Source organism: Equus przewalskii, chromosome 11 (assembly GCF_037783145.1).
Source record: "Equus przewalskii isolate Varuska chromosome 11, EquPr2, whole genome shotgun sequence".
Taxonomy (NCBI): Eukaryota; Metazoa; Chordata; class Mammalia; order Perissodactyla; family Equidae; genus Equus; species Equus przewalskii.
In genome coordinates, this window is record NC_091841.1 from 21,830,940 (window position 1) to 21,857,934 (window position 26,995).

The 26,995-nt window shown below is 39.6% G+C and overlaps 1 protein-coding gene and 1 long non-coding RNA gene across 2 annotated transcripts; one reads left to right on the forward strand and one right to left on the reverse strand.

Annotated features, from left to right (window-relative positions):
• LOC139074369 (uncharacterized) lies at positions 1 to 26,967 on the reverse strand. The gene is made up of 4 exons (XR_011523917.1): positions 26,768 to 26,967; positions 2,883 to 3,106; positions 1,107 to 1,224; positions 1 to 1,018 (listed from the first exon to the last, which is right to left on the reverse strand). It is a non-coding gene; the product is annotated as an uncharacterized lncRNA (long non-coding RNA).
• On the forward strand, positions 186 to 18,814 carry LOC103553470 (membrane-spanning 4-domains subfamily A member 12). The gene is made up of 7 exons (XM_008524060.2): positions 186 to 404; positions 4,456 to 4,728; positions 8,438 to 8,575; positions 9,178 to 9,234; positions 13,860 to 13,976; positions 18,126 to 18,230; positions 18,413 to 18,814. Exons 2-7 carry the CDS (start codon positions 4,465 to 4,467, stop codon positions 18,518 to 18,520), a joined length of 789 nt encoding a protein of 262 aa, XP_008522282.1. The 5' UTR covers positions 186 to 404; positions 4,456 to 4,464; the 3' UTR covers positions 18,521 to 18,814.
• Positions 26,968 to 26,995: the final 28 nt, after the last annotated feature.

Sequence of the window (26,995 nt, forward strand, 5' to 3'; positions counted from 1 at the left end):
TTTTTTTCTTTCTCTTCTTTCCTTTTTTATTATCTACATTTTCCAATTTTGTTTGTCTAATTTAACAGACATTAAAATGCAGTATGATGTTGCACTAATTCATATCAGAAAGTGCAAAGGGCTGGAGAAAATGGGCACTTCCGTGTTTGGGGTGTCAGAAAAGGCTTTCCAGTCCAAGGCTGAGGGAGGTGTGACAGCAGAGCATATTCCAAGATTTACAGAAGAGCCATTAAGGTGGAAGAGAGTCAACCACAAAAGGACTTTGGAACGAACTAAAAATAGGAGAGGGAATAGTTTAAAGCAAGGAAGTATAAAAAGTACCTATCTTATCAAGGTAAATATCTCAGACTAGCACAGAGCTTGGAGAAGAGAAAGAGAAAGCAGAGAAGTGCTGCAGGAACACGGTAAGTCCACTGAAACACCTCTACCTATTGCTTCCCTCAAGTCAATGGGCATGAATGGTGGGGCCGGTCTATCTGCATGGGTTCTCTGCAGCAACCCACGCTCTAAGCTGGAGAGGTGAAGACAGCTCCTGACTCTATTTAGGCAAGTAGATGAGTAGGGGAAAGAAACCACGAGAGGGATAGAACAGGAAAGAAATGAAACAGGAGAGAAACGAAAGAGAATGTCAGTTGCTATAAAACAGGTAAAAGATACTTCTAGAAAAAATATCAAAATATGATGCTAAGAAAGGTGACATAGAAGGTTCAAATGTCTGCTATTCCATGAATATTAATGAACGAGGAGAAGGGAATGTCCCATTGTGAGCACTTGATGATAATGTGGCTACCACATGACCACATAGCACAGTAGAAACACTGCAGCACTTGGTTTTGTAATGCATTTTAATTAAGGTGCTTTTTTTACAGCAAAAACAAAACACAGGTGCTGAAGATAACTGATTTTCACTAGGTCAGTATTTTCATTTGTGGATGTACTGGGTGATAGGGTGAGAATGATTTAGTACTGTTTCACCATATGCTACAACGTCTTCTCAAAGATAGTAATCATCTTCACTCTGTAATGTTAAAAGTGGAATTAACATGGAGGGGAGGTAGCAAGAAACTAGAAAAAAGTAAATTTTTCCAATTTTTATTTGAAATTACCTGATCAAAGAGCAAATGGGTGAGCTTTCCTCTTATTGCTATAGTCATGTCCTTTCGATCTCATCAGACCTTCTATTTTTTTATGTGTTCTTTGTGCTTAAAAATAACTGCAGTTGCTCTAATTTTTAGAAAAAAAGACAACTGAGAGTAAATTTTTTCCCAAAGGTCAAGAGAAAAATTTTAGTAAGTCAATAGATGGAATTTATAGAAAAAGTCTATTCACTGGTTTCCCTTTTCTGCTATCATTTCCAGGATTATCCTCATTTCAACTGGACGCTCGCTTAGTTATTCCCCCAAGCATTTTTCCCTCCCTTTGTACCAAATTATGTAACCAGAAAGGCTCTTTACACATTAAGTTATTTTGGTATAAACTAAAAGGACTGAGACTGGCTCAGCTCTTTAATCCTTTTTATAAAACCAGAATTTGAGCTGGTAAAAATGCATCTGAGACTAGCATCATCTTTATAAAGCTATTAGCAATCTGGGTTCTATAGGGAACTCACAGGCCTTAGTCCAGAAACTAAATAGCAGATATGAAATCAAAAAATGTTGATAAATACATGAAAAGCTTTGAGTTTTCATATCAAATTTCTCAATGAGACAAAAAATTACAATGACCAAGAGCAAAGGAAGTAGGTAATGAGATCACCTACATGCAGAAATTGTTTAATTGTTTTAATACTTAAAAAAAACTCAAGAAAATTCTTGTTCTGGTTAATTACTGTACCCAGACCCCCCATCTCCTATCTCCTTGATTTCGGCATTGACCCTCTCAAGTTCAGTCTCTATTTAAACTTTTCATATGGCCACATCCACTGCTTACACTGGGATGGAAGACTTTGGGCTCTAATGATAGAATGAGAGCCACATTTCATCCAGTTCTGCCATACGCTGGGCACTGATCCTACAGCTTCACAGGAATTAGAATTATCTGGTCTTCACACTAGCCCCTTTGAATGGCACTGTCAGTCTCATTTTACAGTTGAGACACAGGGATGAATAGGGATCTAGTTAAGAAAGTTTCTCGAGGGCCCAGAGTCAGTGAAGGAGGAGACTGCGGATTAAAGAAGTAGCCGAGTGGGAGGGCTTGAGCACTAAACGGCCACAGAAACCAGATCCACGGATACAAAAACTTCGTGTTCTCAAACGTTATTTCAGCATTATCAGGAGTCACTCCAAGAATCTCAGCTATGGAACTGTTTATTTTTCCTTGTTTAAAATAACCTTTTGTGGATTAAAATATGTTTCCACTCTGACGAAGTAACCCCTTTGTCATCAGATGTTTCCAAAATGTGTTTTCTGCCTTTCGATTGAGTTTTCAACCTTTTTCAGTTGTGTCTAGCATCTGAGCAGCTTAGAGTAAGGGTTCTGAGTGTAGGTTCTGGATTCAATTCTCTCACTGTGAAATGGGATGATATTAGTACCTACCTCATAGGGGAGTTGAAAAGACTAAGAGAGAGAACATATCTCATCCACTTTACATAGCAATAATAATAGAGACAACCTGTGCAGTTGTAACAGGCACAGATTCTGAGAATTTTACATGGAATAATCCTTTAATACTCAAAGTGACCCTATAAAGAAGGTACTTATTATCCTCATCTTACAGATGAGAAACTAAGGCAAAGAGAGGTTAACAAATTTACCAAAGACACAAAGCTGGTTTCAGCGCCAGGATTCTAACCCTGAGTCCACACTCCTAACCAGAACACAATACACCCCCTAGTGTCCCTACAGGAAATGTCAGATGAAATGCTAGCTCTCTAGACAGCTCACCTGAGGAAGACAGTAGTTTTGTTGTTGGGTAGTTGTAGGTACAGAGTCAATAACCTGTCACCTTGGCTGGCCTGGAAGATGGAAGACAAACTCTGCAAGCATCCAGAGGGGGCAGTGTGAGTGGAGTGGGGAAGTCCACACCAACAGTCAAGACCTCAACTTTCTAGTCCTGGCTCTGCCGTACATTTCCTATGTAACCTTGATCACAACATTTCATTTCTCTTCTGTAAAACAAGGGGAATGGGACAGGATAATTGGAAAGGCTCTTTCTTACTCTGAAATTTCAGGATTCTATGAGGACATGGTGTGAATAAGTGTTTCAGTTAAAACACCAGTGGTGAAATGCACCAGTAGGCTATTCACACTTCCTACCAAGGATGAGGGCATTCAGAACTCCTGCTTTCTTGATATTCATAATGTACAAGAAAATGGTTTGGGGATAAGGTCTCAAAAAAAGAATCTACGAACATTGAAGACAAATTTGTGAAAGTGTCATGGTTTTTTTTCAAGGATTAACTGTGATTGCTGTCCATATCCAGTTCCCCTTGGCCACAAGGGATGTGAGATACTCTACACATCCAGAAGGACAAAAATTAACAGGGAATCTCAAGAGTATTTTTTCTTAAAGAACAAGAGAATCAACTTAATTGGTCTTATGTGAATTATCTATTTGGAAAAGTACTAACACATAATTTTAAATCTTGGACTGCCTTTCTTACCATCCAGTTGTATTCTTGGCCTCTGTATTAGTTTTCTATTTATTGATGTAACAAATTACCATCAACTTAGTGGCTTAAAACCATACAAATTCATTATCTGACCATTCTGTAGGTCAGAGGTCCAACACCGGTTTCACTGAGCTAAAACCAAGGTGTTGGCAGAGCTGCATTCCTTTCTGGAGGCTCCAGGAAAGAATCTGTTTTTCTTGTTTTTGCCAACTTCTAGAGGCCACCTCTATTCCTTGGCTCATGGTCCACTTCCTCCATCTTCAAAGCCAGCATCACAGCATCTCTCTGACCCTACTTTCATCATCACATCTCTTTCTCTGACTCTCTTCTACCTCCCTCTTCCACTTTTAAGGACTCTTGTGATTACACTGGCCCACTGAAATAATCCAAAATAATCTCCCTGTTTTAAGGTCAGCTTATTATCCACCTTAATTCCATTTGCAACCCTAAATCTGCTTTGCCACAAAACACTTTCCTGGATTAGAAAGTGGACAACTTTGGGGGAAGGAGGAGGGTGCAGTGTTCTGCCTACACTTGTCTCTTCCCTCTTTCTGTTCTCCTTCAGATTCAATGGACTCAGGGAAAATCAGTATAAATACCTGATAAAAGCAAATAGGAATTGGAAAATAAATTTGTTCCCCAGCTTCCCCTCTTTCACTTCCTTCAAACTAAAGCATATACAGGATTCCAAAGTCAAATGTGAATTATGTTTATGTTAACTGTCACTGCTCATTATCTGCTCACTTGTTCTCCTCCATTTGCATAGATAATTGACATTTGACAAAATTTTCTTTAGTTTCCTTGCTGGGTAAATTTATCACTTTGTTATGTTTTGTAATACTTAGGACATAAGGATGTTCTCCAAGCCAACAACCCAGCCTGGAGTGTATGGAACCACACCCAATCCTTACATAGCGAATAACTCTATGGCTCCTGGGTCTCAACAACCCCTGAGTTTCATAATCCCAAGAAACCAACCTCAGAGTGGTCAGCCTCCCTTCATCACTTCTCCAGAAATCCGCACTAACAATCAGCAGGGTCAAGGAAATGTACTAATGGTAAATCCAGCTACAGTAACAGCAACCACAAACTTTAAAGAAGAAGGAAAGACACTAGGGGTAAGTCTGTTTACTATTAGAATTTTAATTTTGCATTTGCAAGGTTTTATTGTACTTAGAAGTTACAGGTGGAGAGAAGCTTATGATCTCATGACATACATCCAATCATTAAAAAGTTCTGAATGTTACTCTGGAAACTGTATCCCTTTTAGGTAGAAATAGTTAGTCTGCACATAGACATTACCATAAGTTCATTTTATTTTAGATTCAAGCAAGAACCTAACAGGTGACAAAGGACTCATCCTAGCAGGACAACTCGGTAACATTGACATTATGGGAGCACCACTATTTCTAGCTTGATCTCACTTCCCCCACCCTCAATCCTGTCTCTGGATTAGTTTCAAGACTGGTATTTGTATACAGGTGAATTCACATTAAAATAAACATTGATGGCTGCCTTAAAAACAGAAGGAACTACAAATGGGCAGTCTGGGGAAACCGGCTGTGAAAGCATTAGGGGCCATTCCATCTGCGTGCTTCACCCAATGCCCATGGAGATGTTATGACTTAACTGCCACACTACTTCTAAAAAGGGTACTTTAAACATTCATAGTCTTGTATATGTCAGCAGTATACACTACGCCCTATTTGGAGATGAAGATTCCACTCGCCTAGACAGAATCCTTAGTCCCTTTGTTGTGCTTTCCAGGCACCTCAATTCCACCAAACTGTATTGTCTCTCCTGTGTGCACATCTAACTTCTCTGCTAGAGCATTCAGTAAATGATATTCAGTGCCCATTAGGTACCAGAAACTCTTCTAGCCATCTTTCTATTTCAAGTTTCAATGTTGTAGGGAAATAAAAAAGAACATTGGTTCCCCTCCAGCAAGCAGGCAGATCTAAATTGTGAAGCTGGCCACTCAGATCCTCCTCCTGCCAGAGAGAGGAGATTCCCTACTCCCATTGAGCAAACGGGACAGACTAGCACCCCACACAGCCGATCCACACACAGGTGTGGGGAATATTGCAGAGAACAACATAGGCAGTCTCTTCCCTCATGGAGCTTAGAACCTAGTGGGGGAAATCATACCACACACATAATAAAGATTTAAAGAACACAGTGTGTTACAAGGTGATCAATGATATGGTGAAAAAGAGAAGTGTAGAAGGATAAGAAGTGCCAGCAGTGAGGGGGCAACAATCCAAGTGGGTCAGAGTAGGCCCTCCTTAGAAGATGACATCAGAGCAAAGACAGGAAGTGAGGGGTGAGCTGTGCAGCTATCAGGGCAAGGGCTTCTGGGTAAAGCTGGAAAGGTCCTTAGAGGAAATGAGTGTGATGTGTTTGGAGAACAGGGAGGAGGCCAATAAAGTAGAATAGAATGAGGGAAGGAAGCAGAAGGAGGGCAGAGGGGTGATGGGAGACAGACCCTGTAAAGCCTGGAGAACAGAAAACTCTGGCTTCTACTCTGAGTCCAATGGGCAGCCATTGGAGCATTCCACTGGGTACTGAAAAGGCTCACAATAAAAGTATTTTAAAGTGGTAAGTGCAATTTTGTTTTTTAAAAGCTCTGGTTGGCAGAAGTTACTTCCTCTCCCTGAAAATTGTATATCTGTGCCATTAGCAGCCCCCAGTCATCACCAGCGGTGCAGAGGCCCCAGGTCGTAGGACGTAGAGCATCTGCCCCAAATGACTCACAACTTACAGTGGTTCCGTGGCCAAATATTCAGAATGAATGAAATGACCAAATTACTAAGTCTGGGCTATAGGCAATTTTGATCAGTAAGTGGTACAGCCAGGGCTACACTAGGAGAAAAGGCTGGTATTAATCCAAGATCTAATCGCTCCTCATCAAGACGATGACAAGGATAAGGATGGGAAGTTTGTAGCCAGATGATGGAATTGCTGCTCTAGAGAAGAGGTTGTAAAAACCAAATATAATGTCTAATGCAGGAGATCTTCAACTGAGATCCACGACGGGCTACAAGAGGCCCAGGACACCTCTGAAGTTACCTACAAAAGTGTGGTGTGTGTACACATGAAGGTGTAAGACTAGTTTTTCAGAGGAGACGGCTCACAGCTTTTATCAGAGTCTCAAAGGACTTCGTTATTCAAAAAAATTAATTTCTTAGCACTATTTAAGAAGCTGTGTTTTCTTTTAATTCTGATACAATTTAATTGTATTCAGTAGCTACTTATTGAAGAAATCAACACAACCACCCTTTATTTGCAGTCTTGCTGAACAGATAAGCTATAAACTTGGGAAGAAAGACTTAACTTCTGGTCCAATCTAGCAACAGTTATTTCTCACAAATCTATTTATCCAGGATGAGGGGAGGTGCCCTAAGCGGTACAAAGATGAATCCACTGTCTTTAAGAATACATGTCTTGGCCAATAAGAAAATCTTTGTGCAGCTGCAATTAAAAAAGGAATATAAATAAACAGAAAACCAAGTAATAAAGTGTGTGACTTACAGCATAAGATACAACAGAAATTTGGAAAGAAAAAAGGCAGCTTGAATTGACTGGTGTAACCAGGAAGACTTCATGGAAGAAGCAGAGCTGAGCTGAGCCTGAGGGGAGGCTGTCCTGAATAGTCAAGACGTGGGCTCTGGAGTCAATTTGCTGCATTTGGTTCCCAGACTTGCCCCTCAGTATCTTGTGACCTTGGACACTGCTATAGTGGTGAAATGTTTGTGTCGCCCCCAAATTCATATGTTGAAATCCTAACTCCCAAAGATGATAATATTAGGAGATGCTTAGGTCATGAGGGTGGAGCCCTCATGAGTGCGATTAATACCTTAAAAAAGAGGTTCCACGGGGCTGGCCCCGTGGCCGAGTGGTTAAGTTCCAGCGTTCTGCTTCGGCGGCCCAGGGTTTCGCTTGTTCAGATCTTGGGCGTGTACGTGGCACTGCTCATCAGGCCACACTGAGGTGGCGTCCCACATGCCACAACTAGAAGGACCCACAACTGAAAATATACAAGTATGTGCTGGGGGGATTTGGGGATAAAAAAGCAGAAGAAAAAAAAGAGGCTCCACAGAAGTCCCCAGCCCTTTCGACCATGTGAGGACACTGTGAAAAGGTGCCAGCTGTGAACCGGGAAAAGGTCCCTCACCAGAAGGTGACCATGCTCGCACCTTGATCCTGGATTTCTCAGCCTGCAGAACTGTGAGCAATAAATTCCTGTTGTTCATAAGCCACTGAGTGTGTGGTACTTTGTTATAGCCAGAATTAACTAAGACAGACCCCTAATTTCTCTCTGTCTCTGTGTCTCCATCCAGTTGTTGGAAGGAGTACACAAAGTAATAAATGTAAAATGTTTAGAACATTATCAAGCATATGGTTAATACTCCCAAAATTGTTTTTTCTTCATTGATACTTTCCACGTGAGTAGGATTACCCAAGCAAAAAAATCAGTCCATTTGTAAAGGATGGCCATCAAAGTCACAATGAAAGCATTTTTTTCTAAGACTCTTTAGAAGCTCTCAGGAAATGCTAATGCATGCCAAAGTGGCACTTTCTGAAGAACTCTCCTCGGGCCACCCCAGCAAGCCTACCCAAATACCTCAGACAAGGCCTTATGCTGAGGCCTTGGCTCTAGTGTGTCAAATGTTCACGGCCCACCTCCTGCTGTAGAGGTCTGCCCAAATGACACCCATGCACCTTGGCAGAGTCGACAATAAGAAGCAGCAGCAGCAATGACAGTAGTGTTTCAGTAGTGCCTGAAAATGAAGAAGCAATTTACAAATGCCTGTTTTCTTTTTTCAGGCAATCCAGATTGTGATTGGATTGATGCACATTGGTTTCGGTGTTATTTTGGGTTTAATAAGCGCCATTTACGGTGGAGTTTGGAATTTTGCTTCCAGTACCTTTGTCAGTGGATATCCATTCTGGGGCGGCATTTCGGTGAGTATATTGCTAGAACACCTCTCCTTCTCAGTTTGTAAATTATAGATATCTTCAACCTATGCACAACTCATTTTTTTATAAGCTCTGCATCTGATCAGTTGGAGAACTGAGAGAATTAACAGCTCTGATTGGGTATAAATAAGGGAGAGCTTTTGTTCTCCATTTTAACTTGCAGCTTAAACTCATAACCTAAAGTTTATTCTGATCAAGTAATCAACAAGCTGAAGTTTTAATTCCTTACTACATTTTAGATGGAAATGTATATGTTAGAGAGTTGCAAAAAGAGGTGACTGGGAAATAACTAACAACACGCACTTGATCATGAGAAGAGATTGAGTAGTGAGCTCAGAAGTCATCAGAACGAGGAAAGCTTACAAGAGAATGAGTCCTTTACATTCTAGAAACTAAGGAGAGAAAAAAAAAGAAGTCAAAAAGACAATTTCTGAGAGTTACTCCAGAAAAAATGAGAAGTATATGAGGAATTTTTGAAAAGGAAATTAAATGAATATAAGTAGACCAGCTTTTCATATAAAGAGAAGTCATTCCCAGGAACAATCAAAGAATCCATCATTCACAAATAAATCTGTCCATTTCCACAGTTCATCATCACTGGCGCTCTCTCAGTATCAGGGTCCAAGCACCTTTCCCTTTGTCTGGTAAGTCAGAATGTTTCTACTTTTTAAACCTGTTTAAAGATTAGTTTATTTGGGGAGGAAAACTGAGAAGGTGGATTCAGAACACGTAAAGGGGAGCACTTTGTCCCAAAATGTATATTGGTTGCCTCCATGGCATGTGTGTCCCCACATGGTCCACACAATTTGCCACTCATAAATGGCAGAGCTCCACATCCTGACTCTTGAACTCACTTGAGAGGGACTCAGTAAAGATAGGGTTCCTTTAACTTTATTCTAAAGGCCCCTGGTTCAGTTGGGTCACTGCATTAGGGGAACTCCAAAGAAAAATCCAAGACCCAGGAAACCCCCACTTGCCACTTCAGTATCAAAAACTCTACTATTCATTTGCCATTTCTCAGTTCTGCCTTGCCTTGTATTTTTACTTTTTATTTGCACATATCTCCTATTCTTATTCAGATTTGACTTTTGTTTTACAGTTCGTTAAATCGTCACTAAAAACACCTAGATCTGTATGTAAGAAGAGTTTATAAAAATAATCACTGAGACAAGACTTGCAATTCTCTCAGCCACAGTACTCCACCTTTTGCAATTTCCTGGTCTACTTCTTTTTTTTTCAGACAAGGCTATACTTTTTTCAAAAGTTATTTTATTGAGGTCATACTGGATTACAACACTGTGTAATTTCCAGGTGTACATTACTCTATGTCAGTTTCTATATAGACTGCATTGTGCTCACCACTGACACTCTAGTTTTTATCCATCACCACAAATGTGCCCTTTACCTCTTTTGCCCTCCTTCCCACCCTTTCCTCTCTGCTAACTACTAATCTGTTCCCCTTATCTATGTGTTTATTTATCTATGTGTTTATTCCACCAGCAGTGAATGACAGTTCCCTTTTTTCCACATCCTTTCCAACACACGTTATTTCTTATCTTGTTAATTACAGCCATTCTAACAGGTGTAAGGTGATATCTCCTTGTAGTTTTGATTTGCATTTTCCTAATAATTAGTGATGTTGAACATCTTTTCATGTGCATGTTGGCCATTCTGCATATCTTCTTTGGAAAAAATGAATATTCATATCCTCTGCCCATTTTCTGATCGGGTTGTCCATTTTTTTGTTGTTAAGTTATATGAGTTCTTTATATATTTTGGAAATTAACCCCTTGTGGGATACATGATTTCCAAATATTCTCCCCAGTTGGTGAGCTTTTTGTTTTGTTGATGGTTTCCTTTGCCATGCAGAAGCTTTTTAGTCTAACGTAGTCCCATGTGTTTATTTTTTGTTTCCCTTGCCTGAGTAGACATGGTATTCAAAAAGATGCTGCTAAGACCAATGTCAAAGAGCATACTGCCTATGTTTTCTTCTAAGAGTTTTATGGTCTTGGGTCTTACATGCAAGTCTTTGATCCATTTTGAGTTAGTTTTTGTGTATGTTATAAGATAAAGGTCTACTTTTATTCTTTTGCACATGGCTGTCCACTTTTCCCAACCCCATTTATTGAAGAGACTTTCTTTTCTCCATTGTATGTTCTTAGCTCCTTTGTCAAAGATTAGCTGTCCAGAGATGTGGGGCTTTATTACTGGGCTCTCAATTCTGTTCCATTGATCTGTGTGTCTGGTTTTCTGCCAGCACCATACTGTTTTGATTACTACAGCTTTGTAGAATATTTTGAAGTCAAGGATTGTGATGCCTCCAGCTTTGTTTTCTCAAGATTGCTTTGGCTATTCAGGGTCTTTTGTTGTTCCATATAAATTTTAGGGTTCTTTGTTCTATTTCTGCGAAGAACATCATTGGGATTCTGAGTGAGATTACATTGAATCTGTAGATTGCTTTAGGTAACATGGACATTTGAACCATGTTTATTCTTCCAATCCACGTGCATGGAATATCTTTCCATTTCTTTATGTTCTCTTCAATTTCTTTCAATAATGTCTTACAGTTTTCAGTGTATAGGTCTTTCATCTCCCTGGTTAAATTTATTCCTAGGTATTTTATTCTTTGTTGCAATTGTAAATGGGATTATATTCTTGATATCTCTTTCGGCTAGTTCATTATTAGGGTAAAGAAACGCAACTGATTTTTATATGTTGATTTTGTACTATGCAACTTTAGTGTATTCATTGATTATTTATAATGGTTTTTGGTGGATTCTGTAGGCTTATATAAATATAGAGTCATATCATCGGCAAATAGAGACAGTTTTACTTCTTCCTTTCCAATTTGGATCCCTTGCTTGAACAATCTCAGTTAGAAGGACAGATTCATAAATGATGCAGAGAAAGAATGCTGTATTTTGTTTTGGGATTACAACAGGAGTGTTTAATCAGGATTAGGCTCCTTTATTTTAGTCTAGTCTAATTCTGCCTGGGAGAGCATGAGCAACATGATTCTGTGTTTCCACTTTTCCATTCTTTCTTCTTATGCTGGATTAAATATATCAAATCAGTTTTTAGTTCATTGGCAGATCCCTGGCCTACAGTTTTGAAACAGGAGAAAGCAAATGATTCGCCAAGAACTAAAGACAACTAGAGCAGAGGTGGTTTCAAGATTTTTTTTTAATTTTATTGCAGTAACATTGGATTATAACATTATATAGCTTTAAGATGTACATCGTAATATAGTTCAAATTCTGTGTAGATCATGTTCACCACCCAAAAACTAATTATAGTTCATCACCTCACATGTGAACCTAATCACCCCTTTTGCCCTCCCCCGACCCTTCCCCTATGGTAACCACCAATCCAATCTCCATTGCTATGTGTTTGTTTGTCGTTGTTTTTATCTTCTACTTATGAGTGAGATCATACGGTATTTAACTTTCTCCCTCTGACTTATTTCACTTAGCATAATACCCTTGTGGTCCTTCCATGTTGTCACAAATGGCCGGATTTCATCATTTCTTATGGCTGAGTAGTATTCCATCGTGTATATATACCACATCTTCTTTATCCATTCGTCCCTTGATGGGCTCCTAGGTTGCTTCCAAATCTTGGCTATTGTGAATAATGCTGGCAATGAACAGAGGGGTGCATGTATCTTTATGCATTTGTATTTTCAAGTTCTTTGGATAAATACCCAGCAGTGGGATAGCTGGATCATATGGTAGATCTATTCTTAACTTTCTGAGGATACTCCATACTGCTTTCCATAGTGGCTGCACCAATGTGCACTCCCACCAGCAGTGTACGAGAGTTCCCTTCTCTCCACATCCTCTCCAACACTTGTTGTTTCCTGTCTTGTTAATTATAGCCATTCTGACCGGAGGGAGGTGATACCTCATTGTAGTTTTGATTTGCATTTCCCTGATAGCTAATGATGTTGAGCATCTTTTCATATGCCTGTTGGCCATCCGTACATCTTCTTTGGAGAAATCTCTGTTCAGCAGCATATTTTCAAGCACCATGTCTGACTGGGTAAGGGAAACAAAAGAAAAGATGAACAAATGGGGCTACATCAAACTAAAAAGCTTCTGCACAGCAAAGGAAACCATCAACAAAATGAAAAGACAACCTAACAACTGAGAGAAGATATTTGCAAACCATATATCAGATAAGGGGTTAATATCCAAAATATACAAAGGACTCATATATCTCAACAACAAAAAAAAACAACAACCTAGTTAAAAAATGGGCAAAAGGTCTGAACAGAGATTTCAAGATTGTGTTTAATCCAGCAGAGGAGGAAAGAATGGAAAAGTGGAAACAGAATCATGTTGCTCATCCTCTCCCAGACTAGACTAGACTAAAATAAAAGAACCTAATCCTAATTAACCACTCCTGTTGTAATCCAAAACCAAAATAAAGCGTTCTTTCTCTGCATCATTTATGGATCCTTCCTTCTAACTGAGATTATCCAGGCATAGAATCTGTCTATTTAGAGAAGACAGAACTAAAACTATACCTAAAGCAATTTTTCTTGGAGCCTTTCAGAGGCCTTCAGGAGACTCTAAGGCATGCTGAAGCAGCAGCACATTCTTAAGAACTCTAGCCGAGCCAGTCTTAGCAAGTCAGCTCAGGACTTGGTTTCACAATCATTCAGCTGAATCTCAAAACTTTCCTGTAGAAACTGGGGTAACTTTTGGACTCTGCCCATACCCCTCTACTCACAAAATCCTAACGAGTTCCTCGTTCTAAATCCGGCGTTATCTAGCCCCTAGAAAGACTTTAGGGTTTTCATAAATTCCTAAATTTATCAGCAAAGTTTTTTTGCATATACTTTTTCATCTATAAAATTGGATGCTGTATAGTACTACCTCACATGATGGTTGTAAGAGTTCAATGAGATAATGTGTTTAAATAATCTAACACAGTGCCTGTCACAGAAAAATGCTCATTAAAAGTTTCTTGTTTTAAAAAGGGAATACAATTGTTACTGTGCATGAGGCATTTAGACAAATGTAATAGATGAGCTTCTGCTTTGCATTATTTACATTTTTCTACGGATTTTAAAAATAACCCACATTTAGGCTGCATACAGAATAGTTTTCATAGTAACTACCCAGAAGGGCAGAGGGAAAAAAAATCATTTCAACTTCAAAACTTTTTTTGAGATTTCAAAGATTAAGAACCATTAAATTTAATTAATCCTTACTTCATTTAATTTAACTTATCCTACATATATTTCTCCTGTTGTCTCCATTAGATAAAAGGCAGCCTAGGAATGAATATTGTTAGTGCTATCTTTGCCTTAACTGGAGTGATTCTGTTGCTGGTAGATGTGAGCATCAATGGGCTACCCACACAAGACTTTTGGGCAGTGGTAAGTATCCCATAATCTTCCACGTGCCTCCTCTCTTTCCACTCTCATAGAGTGAGTCTATTTTTTAATCTCTTATTACTGTGTAGCAGCTCTAGTGGAAAATCCCTTTTTATATTCCAGCCCTACTCCTAGTAATGTGATCTCTAGGACTATAGAACAAAGTGGGAGAGTTACCTCTACAGATGCACTAGGGCAGAGGGGCATCCCTTATTGGTCCATCTCATTGCCAATCATATGAACAATGCAGAAGACTCCTAAAGACACCCAGATACTATTTCCAAAATATTTAAAATCCTATGTAAATAAGATAGTTATTGAACAGTTTTATTTTAGACTAAGAATGGGATGAGAGGAGAATGGCAGTGAGAAGGACATCCACTTTTTATGAGAGAAACACACAGAACGAAGCAATTGCAAAATGAAGCACATGCCTCAGAATGTTCTCAAAAACAAAATCACCCATTTATTATTGTTATATAGGCCAAGCATGGACTTCATTACCTCAGGAGCAGAGAAAGGTGTAGAGAAGAGCTTTTAGGGAGGCAAGAATATGAGGTGACTTCATAGTAAATAAGGTGGACTGAAGCAAGAACACAAAACTTATCCTCTACAATACCAAACAAAAAGAACAAAAATTAGTCAAAAACCGGGGGCTGGCCCCGTGGCTGAGTGGTTAAGTTCATGCGCTCCACTTTGGCAGCTGGCAGCCAGTTCATATCCTGGGCACAGACCTAGTCCTGCTCATCAAGCCATGCTATGGCAGCATCCTGCACAGAAGAACTAGAATGACTTACAACTAGGATACACAACCATGTACTGGGGCTTTGGGGAGAAAAAAAAAAGAGGAAGATGGGCAACAGACGTTAGCTCAGGGCCAATCTCTCCTCACACACAAAAATTAGTCAAAAACCAGCTTTTAAATCGGCATCTTGGGAAAGAAACAAATGATTCTGCTGTGTTTCAAGGTGGTAGAAGAAAGCACAGCTCCTGGCCCTGCCTCTTACTCCCCAGGAACAAAACTGAGGAAAGGAGGATGCCAAAAAATACTGAGAAGTTTCGCTAATGCTCTCCAGTCTAGAGCTAAGAATACTTAGGTGGAGAGCAGTCAATTCTGAGAAAGGATAAAGCAAATCCTGTATGGTAAAGCCGTTGTGCCCCAGGACCTCAAGAGAAGTAGGGAAGTCACCAGAGTTCACACCTTCCAGTGCACTTTGCTAATGTGGAAGCATGAGCAGAAATCCACAGGAATAGAATAGACCTCCGACCTCGAAGCAGGACTTGGTACAGGGCATTTCTCAGAGGAGAGAGACAGCAAGCCCATGTTCACTAGCAAGAAGTGTGCTCACTGCCAGCTAAGCTACTGCTCTCCCGAGCAGCTACAGCTGCATGATTAGCATTCAGCAAAATGGACAGAAAACAATATCTAGCCCTCAAACTGTAGCTGGAAACAAGCAGGACAAATTGGACCCAGTTAGGTGGAAATAAAAATCAACGAAAATTTTCCTATACTGTATCTGAACAAACATAAGGCCTACACAGAATGGTTCACTTTAAGAATGAGAAAGTTGAAAACAAATGGCATTGAAACTACCCAAATACATTAGAGTGATTAAAACAAGGAATGGAAGAAAAAAAGAAAGGAAGGAGGAAAGAAGGCCTAAGATTCCTGTGGGTTAGTGGGTCAGCAAAAACACTCAGATGCCTGCTGTTCATTTTCAGTAAAAGACACAATCCAAGTAATCAGGACAAAAGATATCAGATAGTAAAATGGATGCAAATACATGTGCCTTCCTTCTCCCTCACAAGATGTGCTCTGGTTTAATGAAAATGTGGGTCACAATAACCAGGAAAACATTGAGTTTCCTCATTCTCATGGTTTGATCCCTTACTAACCTGGGAAGCCATATCTTCAAGATCTACCCCAAATTCCAGATAATAGATAATAAAACTATAAGATAATAAAACTACTCTGTGATTACCACATGATCCATACCTAGCATCTTGGTTTCCAAGAATTGAGTTTTTCAATTTAAAATAGGGACTTATAAACAACAAAAAGGAATTTCGGAGTAGCAGGTTCAGCCATGTTCTACCACAGCACACTAGTAGTAGAGATAAAAAACCCAACATGGAAGAAAACATCACTCAATTATCAATAAAGATTCCCCATGAGCATTTTATGCTGTTGAAACTCTTAATAAGAAAAGAAACTGAGAGAATGAAATAAAAAGAACATTGCAGCACTATAGAAACCAACTGAGTACCAAAAACTACTATTATAGATCTAATTTAAAAAATCACACACAGCAAGAAACAGAATGGACTCAGATAAAAACAGCAGAGAGAAAAACTGTACTCATAGTCTTACAGAAGAAAAAGACAAATATATTAAGTAATGAGAAGATGATAAACATGAAAGATAGGCAAGTTTGACCCAACATAACAATAAGTCGTCTCCCTGAGTTAGTCTCCGATAAATGGTACAGAAAATAAGTATTTAGAAACACTGAAAAAAAATTCCTGAAATAAGAGATAATTGAATTTGTAGACTGAAAGAGAATAACCTATATTAGGAGATAGAGATGCAAAATAAGTGAGATATACACTTACTCTTGTTAATATATAAGGTATAGAAAAGGATTCTTTAAGGTTTTAGGCACAAAAATCAAATAACCTACGAGTTGGAAAAAAACCAGCTTGGCTCAGTCTCTACCACAGCAACCTTGGATGAGAGAAGCTAACAGTGCAATGTCCATAAAATTTTGATGAAAAGAAACTGTGACTCAAGAATAACACATCCTGATTGCCTAGTGGTTAAAGCTCAGTGCACTCCGCTTCGGCAGCCTGGGTTCGATTCCCGGACACAGAACCACACCACCCGTCTGTCAGTTGCCATGCTGTGGTGGCAGCTCACATAGGAGAACCAGAAGAACTTACAACTATACGCAACCATGTACTGGGGTTTTGAGAGGGAGAGGAGGAAGAAGAAAAAAAGGAGGAAGATCGGCAACAGATGTTAGCTTAGGGGGAATCTTTTTCTGCTAAAATAAAAAAAGAATGCATCTAATAAAATTCTCATGCAAGTATAAAAGCAACAAGAAGATATTCTCAGTAAAACAACAACAACACACATGGGCACTGCTGCTAAAAAAAAAAAGCATTATTCAACCATCCATGGGGTAAACTAAATCAAGAATTCAGAAAGGCAAGGAGAAGTTGCGTAAAGAGATTAGTGAAGAGCATGAAAGCATTTAAATATTCATCTAAGACTGTAAGACGCAACAAGTGGGGAAATAACTACAAAACTGAACGTAAATGTTTTAATGTTTCACTCAAAAAAAGTGAAAAATGACATAATCGCCAAGTACTGGGAAGTGAACAGAGGGGAGGTAAGATGAGAGAGATATAAAATAAGAATGCAATGCTAATCACCTCATTTTTCATAATAAACAATCATTTGATATTGTCCAAAACTGAAACTTGTAGGTTTAAAATGGCTTCAACTTCTTCATGGATTTCATGAACTTTTTATTTTAATTTTAGCCAATTTAATTTGACTTAACTTCTTTTTATACTTTTAAAATCAAGCAACGCTTTGATTTCAAAATAGTAAGTACAAAATGATGCCATTCTTAAAGAATGATGTTTCTCTCTCTGGCTCACGCTCTCTCATTCCCTCTCTTGCTTTTTCTTGTCTCTCACTCTCTCCATGCGTTTTTCTATTTGCCTTTTGCCTATACATAAAGATCTAAAATAACAGGTATCAATTGTTAATTTTGCTTATTTCTATGCTGTGGCATTTGGAATGATTGTTGTTTTCTATATAGCCTGATTCTTTCTTTTTTAATGAGCAGGTAACATTTTTATAAAAACAAGAAAGCCATTGCAAAGAAGAAAAAATCTACCTCCTTTCTAAAGTTTCTAAATAAAACAGTCTACTGGCAAAGAGGAAAGTCTTCCAGCATTTTAAAGAAAAGCTGAAATTAAGTCACATTCCCTTGAAATAAGCATTTGATGATAATAGAGAAATAATCACGGAGCGAGTTGAGTATGAGCACTCACACGTTTGACGAGTCAGTAACTTTCTGAAGCCTGTGTGAGGCCATCTTGATTAGCCAAAATCTCAGTGTGTTTTATTCCTGATTTCAGCTTTCTGGGAAAGGAATTTCAGCTATACTGATTATCTTCTCTCTTTTGGAGTTCTGCATAACTTGCACCACAGCCCATTTTGCCATGCAAGAAATCACCAAGTGGGTGAGTTGGGCCTCTTCTTTGGAAATCATCTGAATATATGCTAGAGAAATATAGACTTAAGCGTCAGCTAAGTCCCATTATGGGTTTACCAGAGCACTCTTTGTCCTTGACTCTGATGGGACCAGGGAGGGACTGAACAGGATTTCAGTAACAATATTGCATGCTTTATTCATCCCTTCCAGTCTGTCCTGACTATTCCAAATGTGTATGCAACCAGTCCCTTGACACCAGGGTTTGCCTCAGCTCCTCCCAGAAGTGATGGCCACCCAGCTAACATCATTCAATATTAAAATAAAAAGAAGCATTATCCAGTCTCATGGGGTGAAACCACTCTGCAGAAACTTCTTGAGAGGCTGGCCTCTACTGTCCCCGATGATTGCTAATCTTTAAAGGCTGTGTTTGAGACGTGTTCTTAATTTATTATTAATGATAACTGACGTATCTCCAAGTCACTGCTCCTTCCGAAACACCACCACCATATATCGGCAAAGGAAGGACCAGAGGACTGAAAATGACTCTGCAACTCTCCAGAAGTTAGAAAATCTCCTGGGAATGTTACCCTTTCCTCAATAAAATGTTTCTAGAAACATAGCCTTTTTGGTATTTTTTTTTAATTCATTTTGGTTTGATATTAGTTGCAGAGGAAACACTGCAAAGCAGACTAATAAAATTGCTTTCATGATGATTTGCAAGGTGTCCAAGTCACTGGAGTTCCCTTACTCATCCCCTCCTCCACTTTCTGTTTAGAAAGAAAACGCCCAATTGCCCTTGTTGGGGGCCACATTATTTTGTACATTAATATCATCGAATACCTTGCCTCTTGGATATCTACAAAGCTTTGCTATTTACAGGCTATTTTTATGTGCATTAAACTCATTTGCAAGGGGATAAGAGCAGAACACGGATGGTACATCAAGGGCATTTTATTTGGATTTTGGCTGTTTTGTTTTTGAAATGGGAGAAAGACTGGCATGTTTAAAAGCCAATGGGAACAATACAGGTAAGAGAGAGAGAGATGTGACTATATTATAGATAAGAGACAAATGGTAGAGTAAGTTTCAAGAAATCAAAAGTGTATATGGAGGTCATGGCCTAAATCATGAGGAAGGGTGGTTTATCTACATAACAGGAGGTAAGGAAGATGTCACTGATACAGATATCAACAGGTTTGCAGTGATGGTGGTGAGTATGCAAGAGGCTCCAGTGTGATGGCTCATGTCATCCCTGTCAAGGTAGAAGTGAGGTCATGGCCGAGGTGGGGGCCATGGGTAGAGTCAGAACACTGAACAGAAAAGGTAATTCTGGAAAAGTGATAGAAATAGAGGATAAACTGATCAGAGAAACAGAAGTGGACTGCCAAGCTGCAGTGAGGGCACATTTCGGGGGTAGTCACACATTTATAGTACAAACTGCTTCAGCAAGACTTGGTTGATCAGATGTGGGTCCACATAAAGTGCCTATTTGATTTCATCCAGGGTTAGGGTTTTTCTAGAGGGGATGATAAAATACCAGAAAGGCAAAAGAGCTTAGGATATTGTCAAAGTATTATTAAAATGACAGACTGTAGAATCTAAACTGGATAATGAGGGAAGTGAAAAAAAGGACAGATAAATTGATCAAAAATTGAGATATCTGCCTTTCTCCAGTAGAGTTGTGAAGATAAAATGGCATAATGTTATGTGAAAACGGTTTGGAAACAGCAAAGTGTACCCATTTTTGAAGCTTTAAAATTATTTAAAAAGCCAGAGGAGGGGCTGGCCCAGTGGTACAGCGGTTAAGTTTGCACATTCCACTTCGGTGGTTTGCCAGTTTGGATCCCGGGTGTGGACCTATGCACCGCTCATCAAGCCATGCTGTGGCAGGTATCCCACATATAAAATAGAGGAAGATGGGCACAGATGCTAGCTCAGGGTCAGTCTTCCTCAGCAAAAAGAGGAGGACTGGTGGCAGATGTTAGCTCAGGGCTAATCTTCCTCAAAAAAAAAAAAAAAAAAGCCAGAGAGGTCAGAATATGTAGGGAAAGAGTAGGCAGAGAAATCAAAATCAAGGAAGAGGGAGATGAAAAGAACAGAATTTTTGCACGTGAGAATGCAGATGTATTATGTCAGGTGAGAGTTACATGGTTTCAGATTTCTGGGCCTGCTTGGGTCCCAACTATTTAGAAATCTGGGTCATCAGTAATGCTGTGTCCTTCACCATGAAGCTTAGCAGCGAAGTGAAAGTAAAGACACATCCTCCATGGTTGGAGGGTCTAGGAACTAAATAGGGCCCCCCAAAATGTCTGGAGGGGTGGTACACTGTTTATCCACATAAACAACTTTAAAAGTAATACTTGCTTCAGGGAAGAGAAGCATTTCCAGCAAAGCTGATTTTTTAAATAAATTTCCATTGAACATACTCTATTTTTCACTTGACTTTAGTAAAAGCAATAATGATAACAGCAAACATCTAGCCCACTCTATGTGCCAGTCACATCCCAAACACTTACATAAATTAATGCATTTCATGCTCACAACAACCCTGTGAGGTAGGTACTATAATTGGCATCATTTTCAGAGGAGAAAACTGTGGCAGAGAGGGTAAAACTTGCCATTAAGACATGAAGCTAGCAAAGAGGGAATCTGGCTCCCAAGTCCAGGCAGTATTCCTTCCAACTCTTCTTCTTATCTCAGATAAATCAGATTTGTAGCTCCAAATCAAACAAACGAAAATTTTGTCTATAGTAAATCTGTAGTACATTTGGGACTACCCGACTCTGATGGCAGAGGAGGGTTTAGTAATATGACGATACTACTTTCAACACTTGCTTCCTGATAATTACTCTGCTACCGGAAAATCCCCTAACTCAATACGTAGAGTGTCAACTGATTCACCCTCTAACTCCTCTTTTTGCTGGATAGTCAAAAGGTGCTAACAGAGTTGAGTTTCAACCATTTAAAACTGGTACTTGAGTTGAGGCTTTTTAGAGTATGAAAAACAAAATCGCCTACTTCAGCAATTTTAACAACGCTGCAAGCATAAATTTCTTATACAGAGGATTCATTTTAAACAATGCAATCCTGTTTTCATGCCACTGGGGAAAACATCCATTCATTCACTCATCAAATATTTATTGAGTGCCTACTCCATACAGGGCTTTGTTCTGTGTGCTTGAGAAAACAAAGATTCTGTTCCCTGGAAGCTTATCTTATCTAAGCGTTAGACTTCCTGTGAAAAATAAAATCAAATAAGTTAAATTGTAAAGTTTAAATCTTATAAGTTTTCTAAAAACGTACCCGTGATCTGAGACCTAAGTAAGTGACTGGAGTAGACAAATTCTATCCCAGCATGAAAGTCATGTGCCTATTAGTAATGTGTTACTATTTTTAAAAGGCCTTATGGTATCTGCATTCTGGAATATCTAAAAGCTTATTCACTTACTCATTCATTTGCCCCAAAAAATGTATTACACTGCTATTTTGTGACCAAACACTGTGCTAGGATATTACATAAAATGTAGCTTTAATGTATTTTTAATTTGGGGTAATATAAAATGGGATGGAGAGGGCTTTATCTAAACACCGGTGTACACATGCTTTTTTCATGCACAAGTAATAAATGCTGGGTTTGAGGACAAAGGCTTCTGCCAAAAAATATAACTTAAGCTACATAAGGAAAACCAAAGTGATCCTATATTTAGTGTCTTCCCTCCTCAGAAGAACCAGGTTAAATCAGATTTCTAGGGCTCTAGCATGTCTTCCAATTTTAACTTCTAAGGCTTTAGAGAAGAAGGTCAATAATTCATCATGAAATGCATGGGTTCAAGAGTTATCTTTCCCGGGCCAGCCCTGGCGGCCTAGTGGTGAAGTTCAGCATACTCTGCTTTGGCAGCCTGAGTTCAGGTCCCAGATGTGGACCTACACCACTCGCCTGTCAGTGGCCATGCTGTGACAGTGGCTCACATACAAAAAGAGGAATATTGGCAGTGCATGTTAGCTCAGGGTGACTCTTGCTCAGGAAAAAAAAAAGTTATCTTTCCAGAATCCATAAGTGTATCTTAGATACACACATATCATTGATTCAGGCCAAGCCTACACATTTCTGACAGTTCTTTTTCCCCAGAGCATGTTTTACATTTCTTACATCCCTCTGAAAATCAATTAGTCACAATTGTCCCCTGCTGCCATGGAGCAGATGCTGGCCAAACCTATTGTTAATTTGAGTGACTGGGAGGCGGGTGCAGAGCATCCCTAGGCATCTGTTTATATGCGTGATCTGAATCAGGGAAAAGATCCTACAGGGAGTGTGGAGTTCAGACATCTGCTCAGGCTGAAAGTCCATGTCCCAGGCTGGCTCCCCTGACTGGGTTTGATCCCTCTGGAGAAAGGGGTGTTCTCCTCATTTGTGCATTGTGTAAGCAGCCTGTTGCTCTGTAAAGAGGACGGAAGAAAACGTAAGGCTGCTTGAACACCCCCATGGCTCTGGAGTTGGGGAGTACTGGGAGACAGCACCTGGGGCAAAGCAGCCTGCTCCCAGAGCAGCAGCTGCAAAGCTGGAGAAGATGAAAATATAGAGGGAAAGTGATTGCCACACACATGCCACAGAGGTTCAGCAGGAGCCTGCTGTGCTAGAGAAGAAATGGAAAATTCTAGGGATTCCACAGAAAGACTGTGGAAGTGGGGATTTGCAGAGAACTGATGTGTGCTCAAGCAGATAGAGGTGCAAGCCAGGCCAATGGAGCCACATTGCCAGTATGTCCTAATTCCCATAGGCTGGAGAGGCCTCAGACATCAGCATTTCTCTAACACTGGCCGACTTCTGCCTTTCTCCCTTCATTTTGCAATTAAAACAAATGAAGCCTTCCTCTCTCCAGGCTATTGTTTGCAAGACAATTTATAATTTTGAAGTATTCACTCTACTTCCAGATCCACCTCTGCTCCACTCCTCAACTCCCTGATTTCACTCTGAAAGTTGATAGCTGCTTACTCAGTTCCCCCAGCTCAGCAGCACTCAGCTGGCTTTATACAATCTCTTTCTCCACACTTGGCCTCTACCCAGTTTAAGCTCACTCAGAATTCAACTTTATTTTTCACAACTCCTGCCACTCCCCCAAGTATTTAGCAACACCTTAAAATATGGTATAGACTTGCAGGCCAAAGGTCACTTCATATATTCATGCAATGATTGCCACAATGTCTAGTTCAAGATCTGTTCTGTTAGTCTCAGCCTATTGATAGTGATGCTATTAGCTAGAAATACTCACCTGGGCCCACACTACTCACGGAGAGCCCCCACAGACATTTCCCCAACCAGAGCCAATGCTGTGGCTGGACCAGTCCTTGTGGTTCGTATTATGACTGTAGGATGCACCTCAGCAAAAAACCATCAAAGAACTTTGAAAAACAAGATTCACTACTCACAGGTCTTGCAGGGCATACCGCATGCCCAGTGGCCACACAGTGAGAGCACCAGCGCAGAGAGAGAAAAGGCATGGAGCTGGGGCTCTGCCTTTATCAGGGCTGCGGGTGGGGTTATCTACAGTTTCTTCTTACTCTTCATGGGCAAATTTAAAACAAAAGAGCAGGAATTAAGGTTGGGAAGGGAAAAGTGGGGTCACTCAAGTGGCCAGTTATCTAGGTTACCCCGGGCTTTCTAAAACGAGAACTTCATAGGTGGGGTGGCCTGGTTCCTAACCTGGTTGTTTTGCAAGTAGCAGTGTCATACAGCTGGCATTATGTTTATTCCAGATGGATGTCTTTGAAACGTATGCATCGGCAAGCAAAAGCTTAATTTGAGGAACTTACACCACAAGACCCTCATTTTACAGATGGGAAAGGAAACTCAAAGAGTAATACAGTGGAGTATGGGCAGCCAGAGCTGGGGCTGAGAACCATTCCTAGACCTTGTGATGATGTCAACAGTCTTTATGCAATTTCAGGGCAGCCATAAGGCAGAGCTCTTCCTGAAGGAGGCCTGGAGAAAGCAAAGGGGTGCAGATTCTGGAGCTAGACTGCTGGAGTCAGAATCACAACTCTCACATTTATAAACTGGGTGACCATGAACAAGACTCTTAACCTCCCCAAGGAGGTTAAAATGGGAATAACAAGGGTATGTCATCATAGGCACATTGTGAAGTTTAAGTAAGATAAGCCAGTGTGTTAAAGTAGTTAAACAAGGAGGCCTTTGGACTGGGGTGGCTCTAACACCTTGGTAACTTAGGTAAGCAAACCAAAACCCAAGCCAGAGTCAACACATTCGAACCTAAGAAAATGAAACTTAAGAACAGCTAACCACAAACAGCCAACTAGGCTTTCCCAAATAAGGCAACCATTCCAACTACTGCCAATCAAATAATTTCCTTGCTTTGCTTCCAAGTCTCCTCTATAAAAACTTATTCTTGGCTCCTGTCGGCAGAGTGCTCCTAACCATTTTCAGTTTGGCACTGCCCAATTTAAATCAATATTTACTCAAATAAACTCTTCAAAATTTTAATGTACCTCAGTTTAGCTTTAAATACATGAAAGGCACATAATATATTGCCTGGACACAGTAACTGAAAAAGAAAAGCACAATAATTTTTAAATTATTAATTAGCATTCTATTAATGAATTGTATTTAAGTAACGAGAACTATATGAAAACTGAAATCTACTACATATGTTTATATGTGTGCATGGATGGGTATGCATATTTACAGACACACTATACTTTATATAAATATACATATATACATATAACTCTTCTAAAATAAACTCAATTTCTTACTGTCCCCAGTGTTACACAGATTTATTTGCATTTTTCTTACTAGAACAGGCTGATGTTTACACAGAGGAAGTATCTGTTTTCTCCTATGTTTAAGTAAAACGACATTCCTCGTAGAAACTTGCACAAGATATTTCACCAAGGCTTACAGCCAAAAGTCCTTGTAATGATCCCCAACAATGGCTTTAACAACATTCTATCAAGGTGGTCTCAGCACATTTCTTCCTAATGTCTTTTCTATCCTGGGAACCAATTCAAGGGAAATTAACAACAGAATCTGCATGGAGAAATATTTAAGATGACAAACTAAACAGTAAGTCACATCGGATGCCAAGCCATGACTGGTTGCCTCTTCATTGTTGAAGGATGCAGTTTTTGGGGACCAAAGGATAAAAACAAATGAATTCTGAATTGCAAAATCCAGGTTATGGGGACATAGAAAAGCAAGTTTGGTTTACTTATCTGTGATATTATCAGAGGAATTAAGAAGTGTCAAGGAATTCTGCCCGTCTCCCAGTTTGACTGGCTCAACTAGTCTCGCCTATGTTCCTATTGAAAGCACATGAATGAACATGTATTTGTATTCATTGAATAAATACGAATATACATTTGGGGCCCTGTCCAAGGAAATCATCAAATCCAAGATAACTGCCAGAGACTGTTGGTTAAACCTTAAATGAAAGGAAAAGATACATCACCTCTCTCACAATGAGTCATTCAATCAATCATAGCAGCAAGTTACAACAGGGGACCATCTCATCAGACTGATTCTTATTTCTACTAAATCCATAATCTTGAGGTTGACGACACATTCAAGTGAGTTCCTCCTTCTATAGCACATAGAAGGCCTAACAGTGTCAGATCCCTCTCTGCTCAGAGACAGGTACAGCACAAAAGAATAATACTAATGTTAGAAACTAAAGTGCGCTATCACTTAAGAATAAAACTAATATCCTCAATGATATACTGACCAATACAAAACGTAAAGACTTTAGAAGAGCCTGGGCATATTTTTTTTTCTTTTAACTGAGGAGACTTTAGAGTCAAAAGGTAAGGAAGCTAGCTGTGGGGCTAAAGACATTGTTTGTAATTAATTTTCAGGCTCCAAAATGATCATAAAAGATCTTGGCAGCTTTAAGACATTCTCCTAATTTAGCTTTGGCAAAGAAGGGGATTAGCGGCACTTAAGCAATTTCTTTATAAAAGAAAAATCAGTCTCTCTCAATGTTTTGCTCACTGGCTTATCATTTACTAAATATTTATATAATTGTAACTTTTTATTTTATTTATTTATTCAGTGATTTATAACACCGAATTTTGACTTTTCCAAAATATCAATATAAAATTTCCTGGAATAAATGAGAGCTCCTAACATTCAGTAGCTGCAGGAATGTCTGCTCTCCAGGTACTGGAAGCCTCGCTAAGTCACGACAGGCGCAAAGCAAGAGGATCTGTACTTGTCCGTTAATTTAAGATGTTTTGCATTGTTTGCTTGAGTTTATTTGGGGTTTTTCCCACTTCCTCATCCACCTTCCCAGATCCGACTCTTCTATATCTTCTAGCTGCTACCTCTACATCTTTACACATCTCTTCATAAACAGTGTTTTAACTACTGCCCACATCAAACAGAAAACTGATGCCAGGTAGAACCTGAAAGGTAAACTCACCTCTGAAGGTGATCAAAAAGTCATTTTGGTGTCTTGCTAAATATCCTCTTCCTTCATTCCCTTCTTTGGCTATTTATGTTTAGAAAAAAAAAAAGTGAGTCATTCACAGCCTTTTTCCCTCATTACTTGCCTTTTTCAATATTTACACCTTCTAAAGCGCATTCGTGGCCCAAGTTTTTCTTTGAGGACAGAGAAGGCGAAGGACTGACTTTTTATCAGTGAGGCTGGTCCTTCTACAGCGGACGTGTATGGAACAAAACCACCAGAAAGGCCAATATCAGAAAATGAGGTTTGCACGAACCACTTCTAGACACACCAGACGGCGGTTGGAGCGGGTCAGGTGGCCCGCCGACCCTAG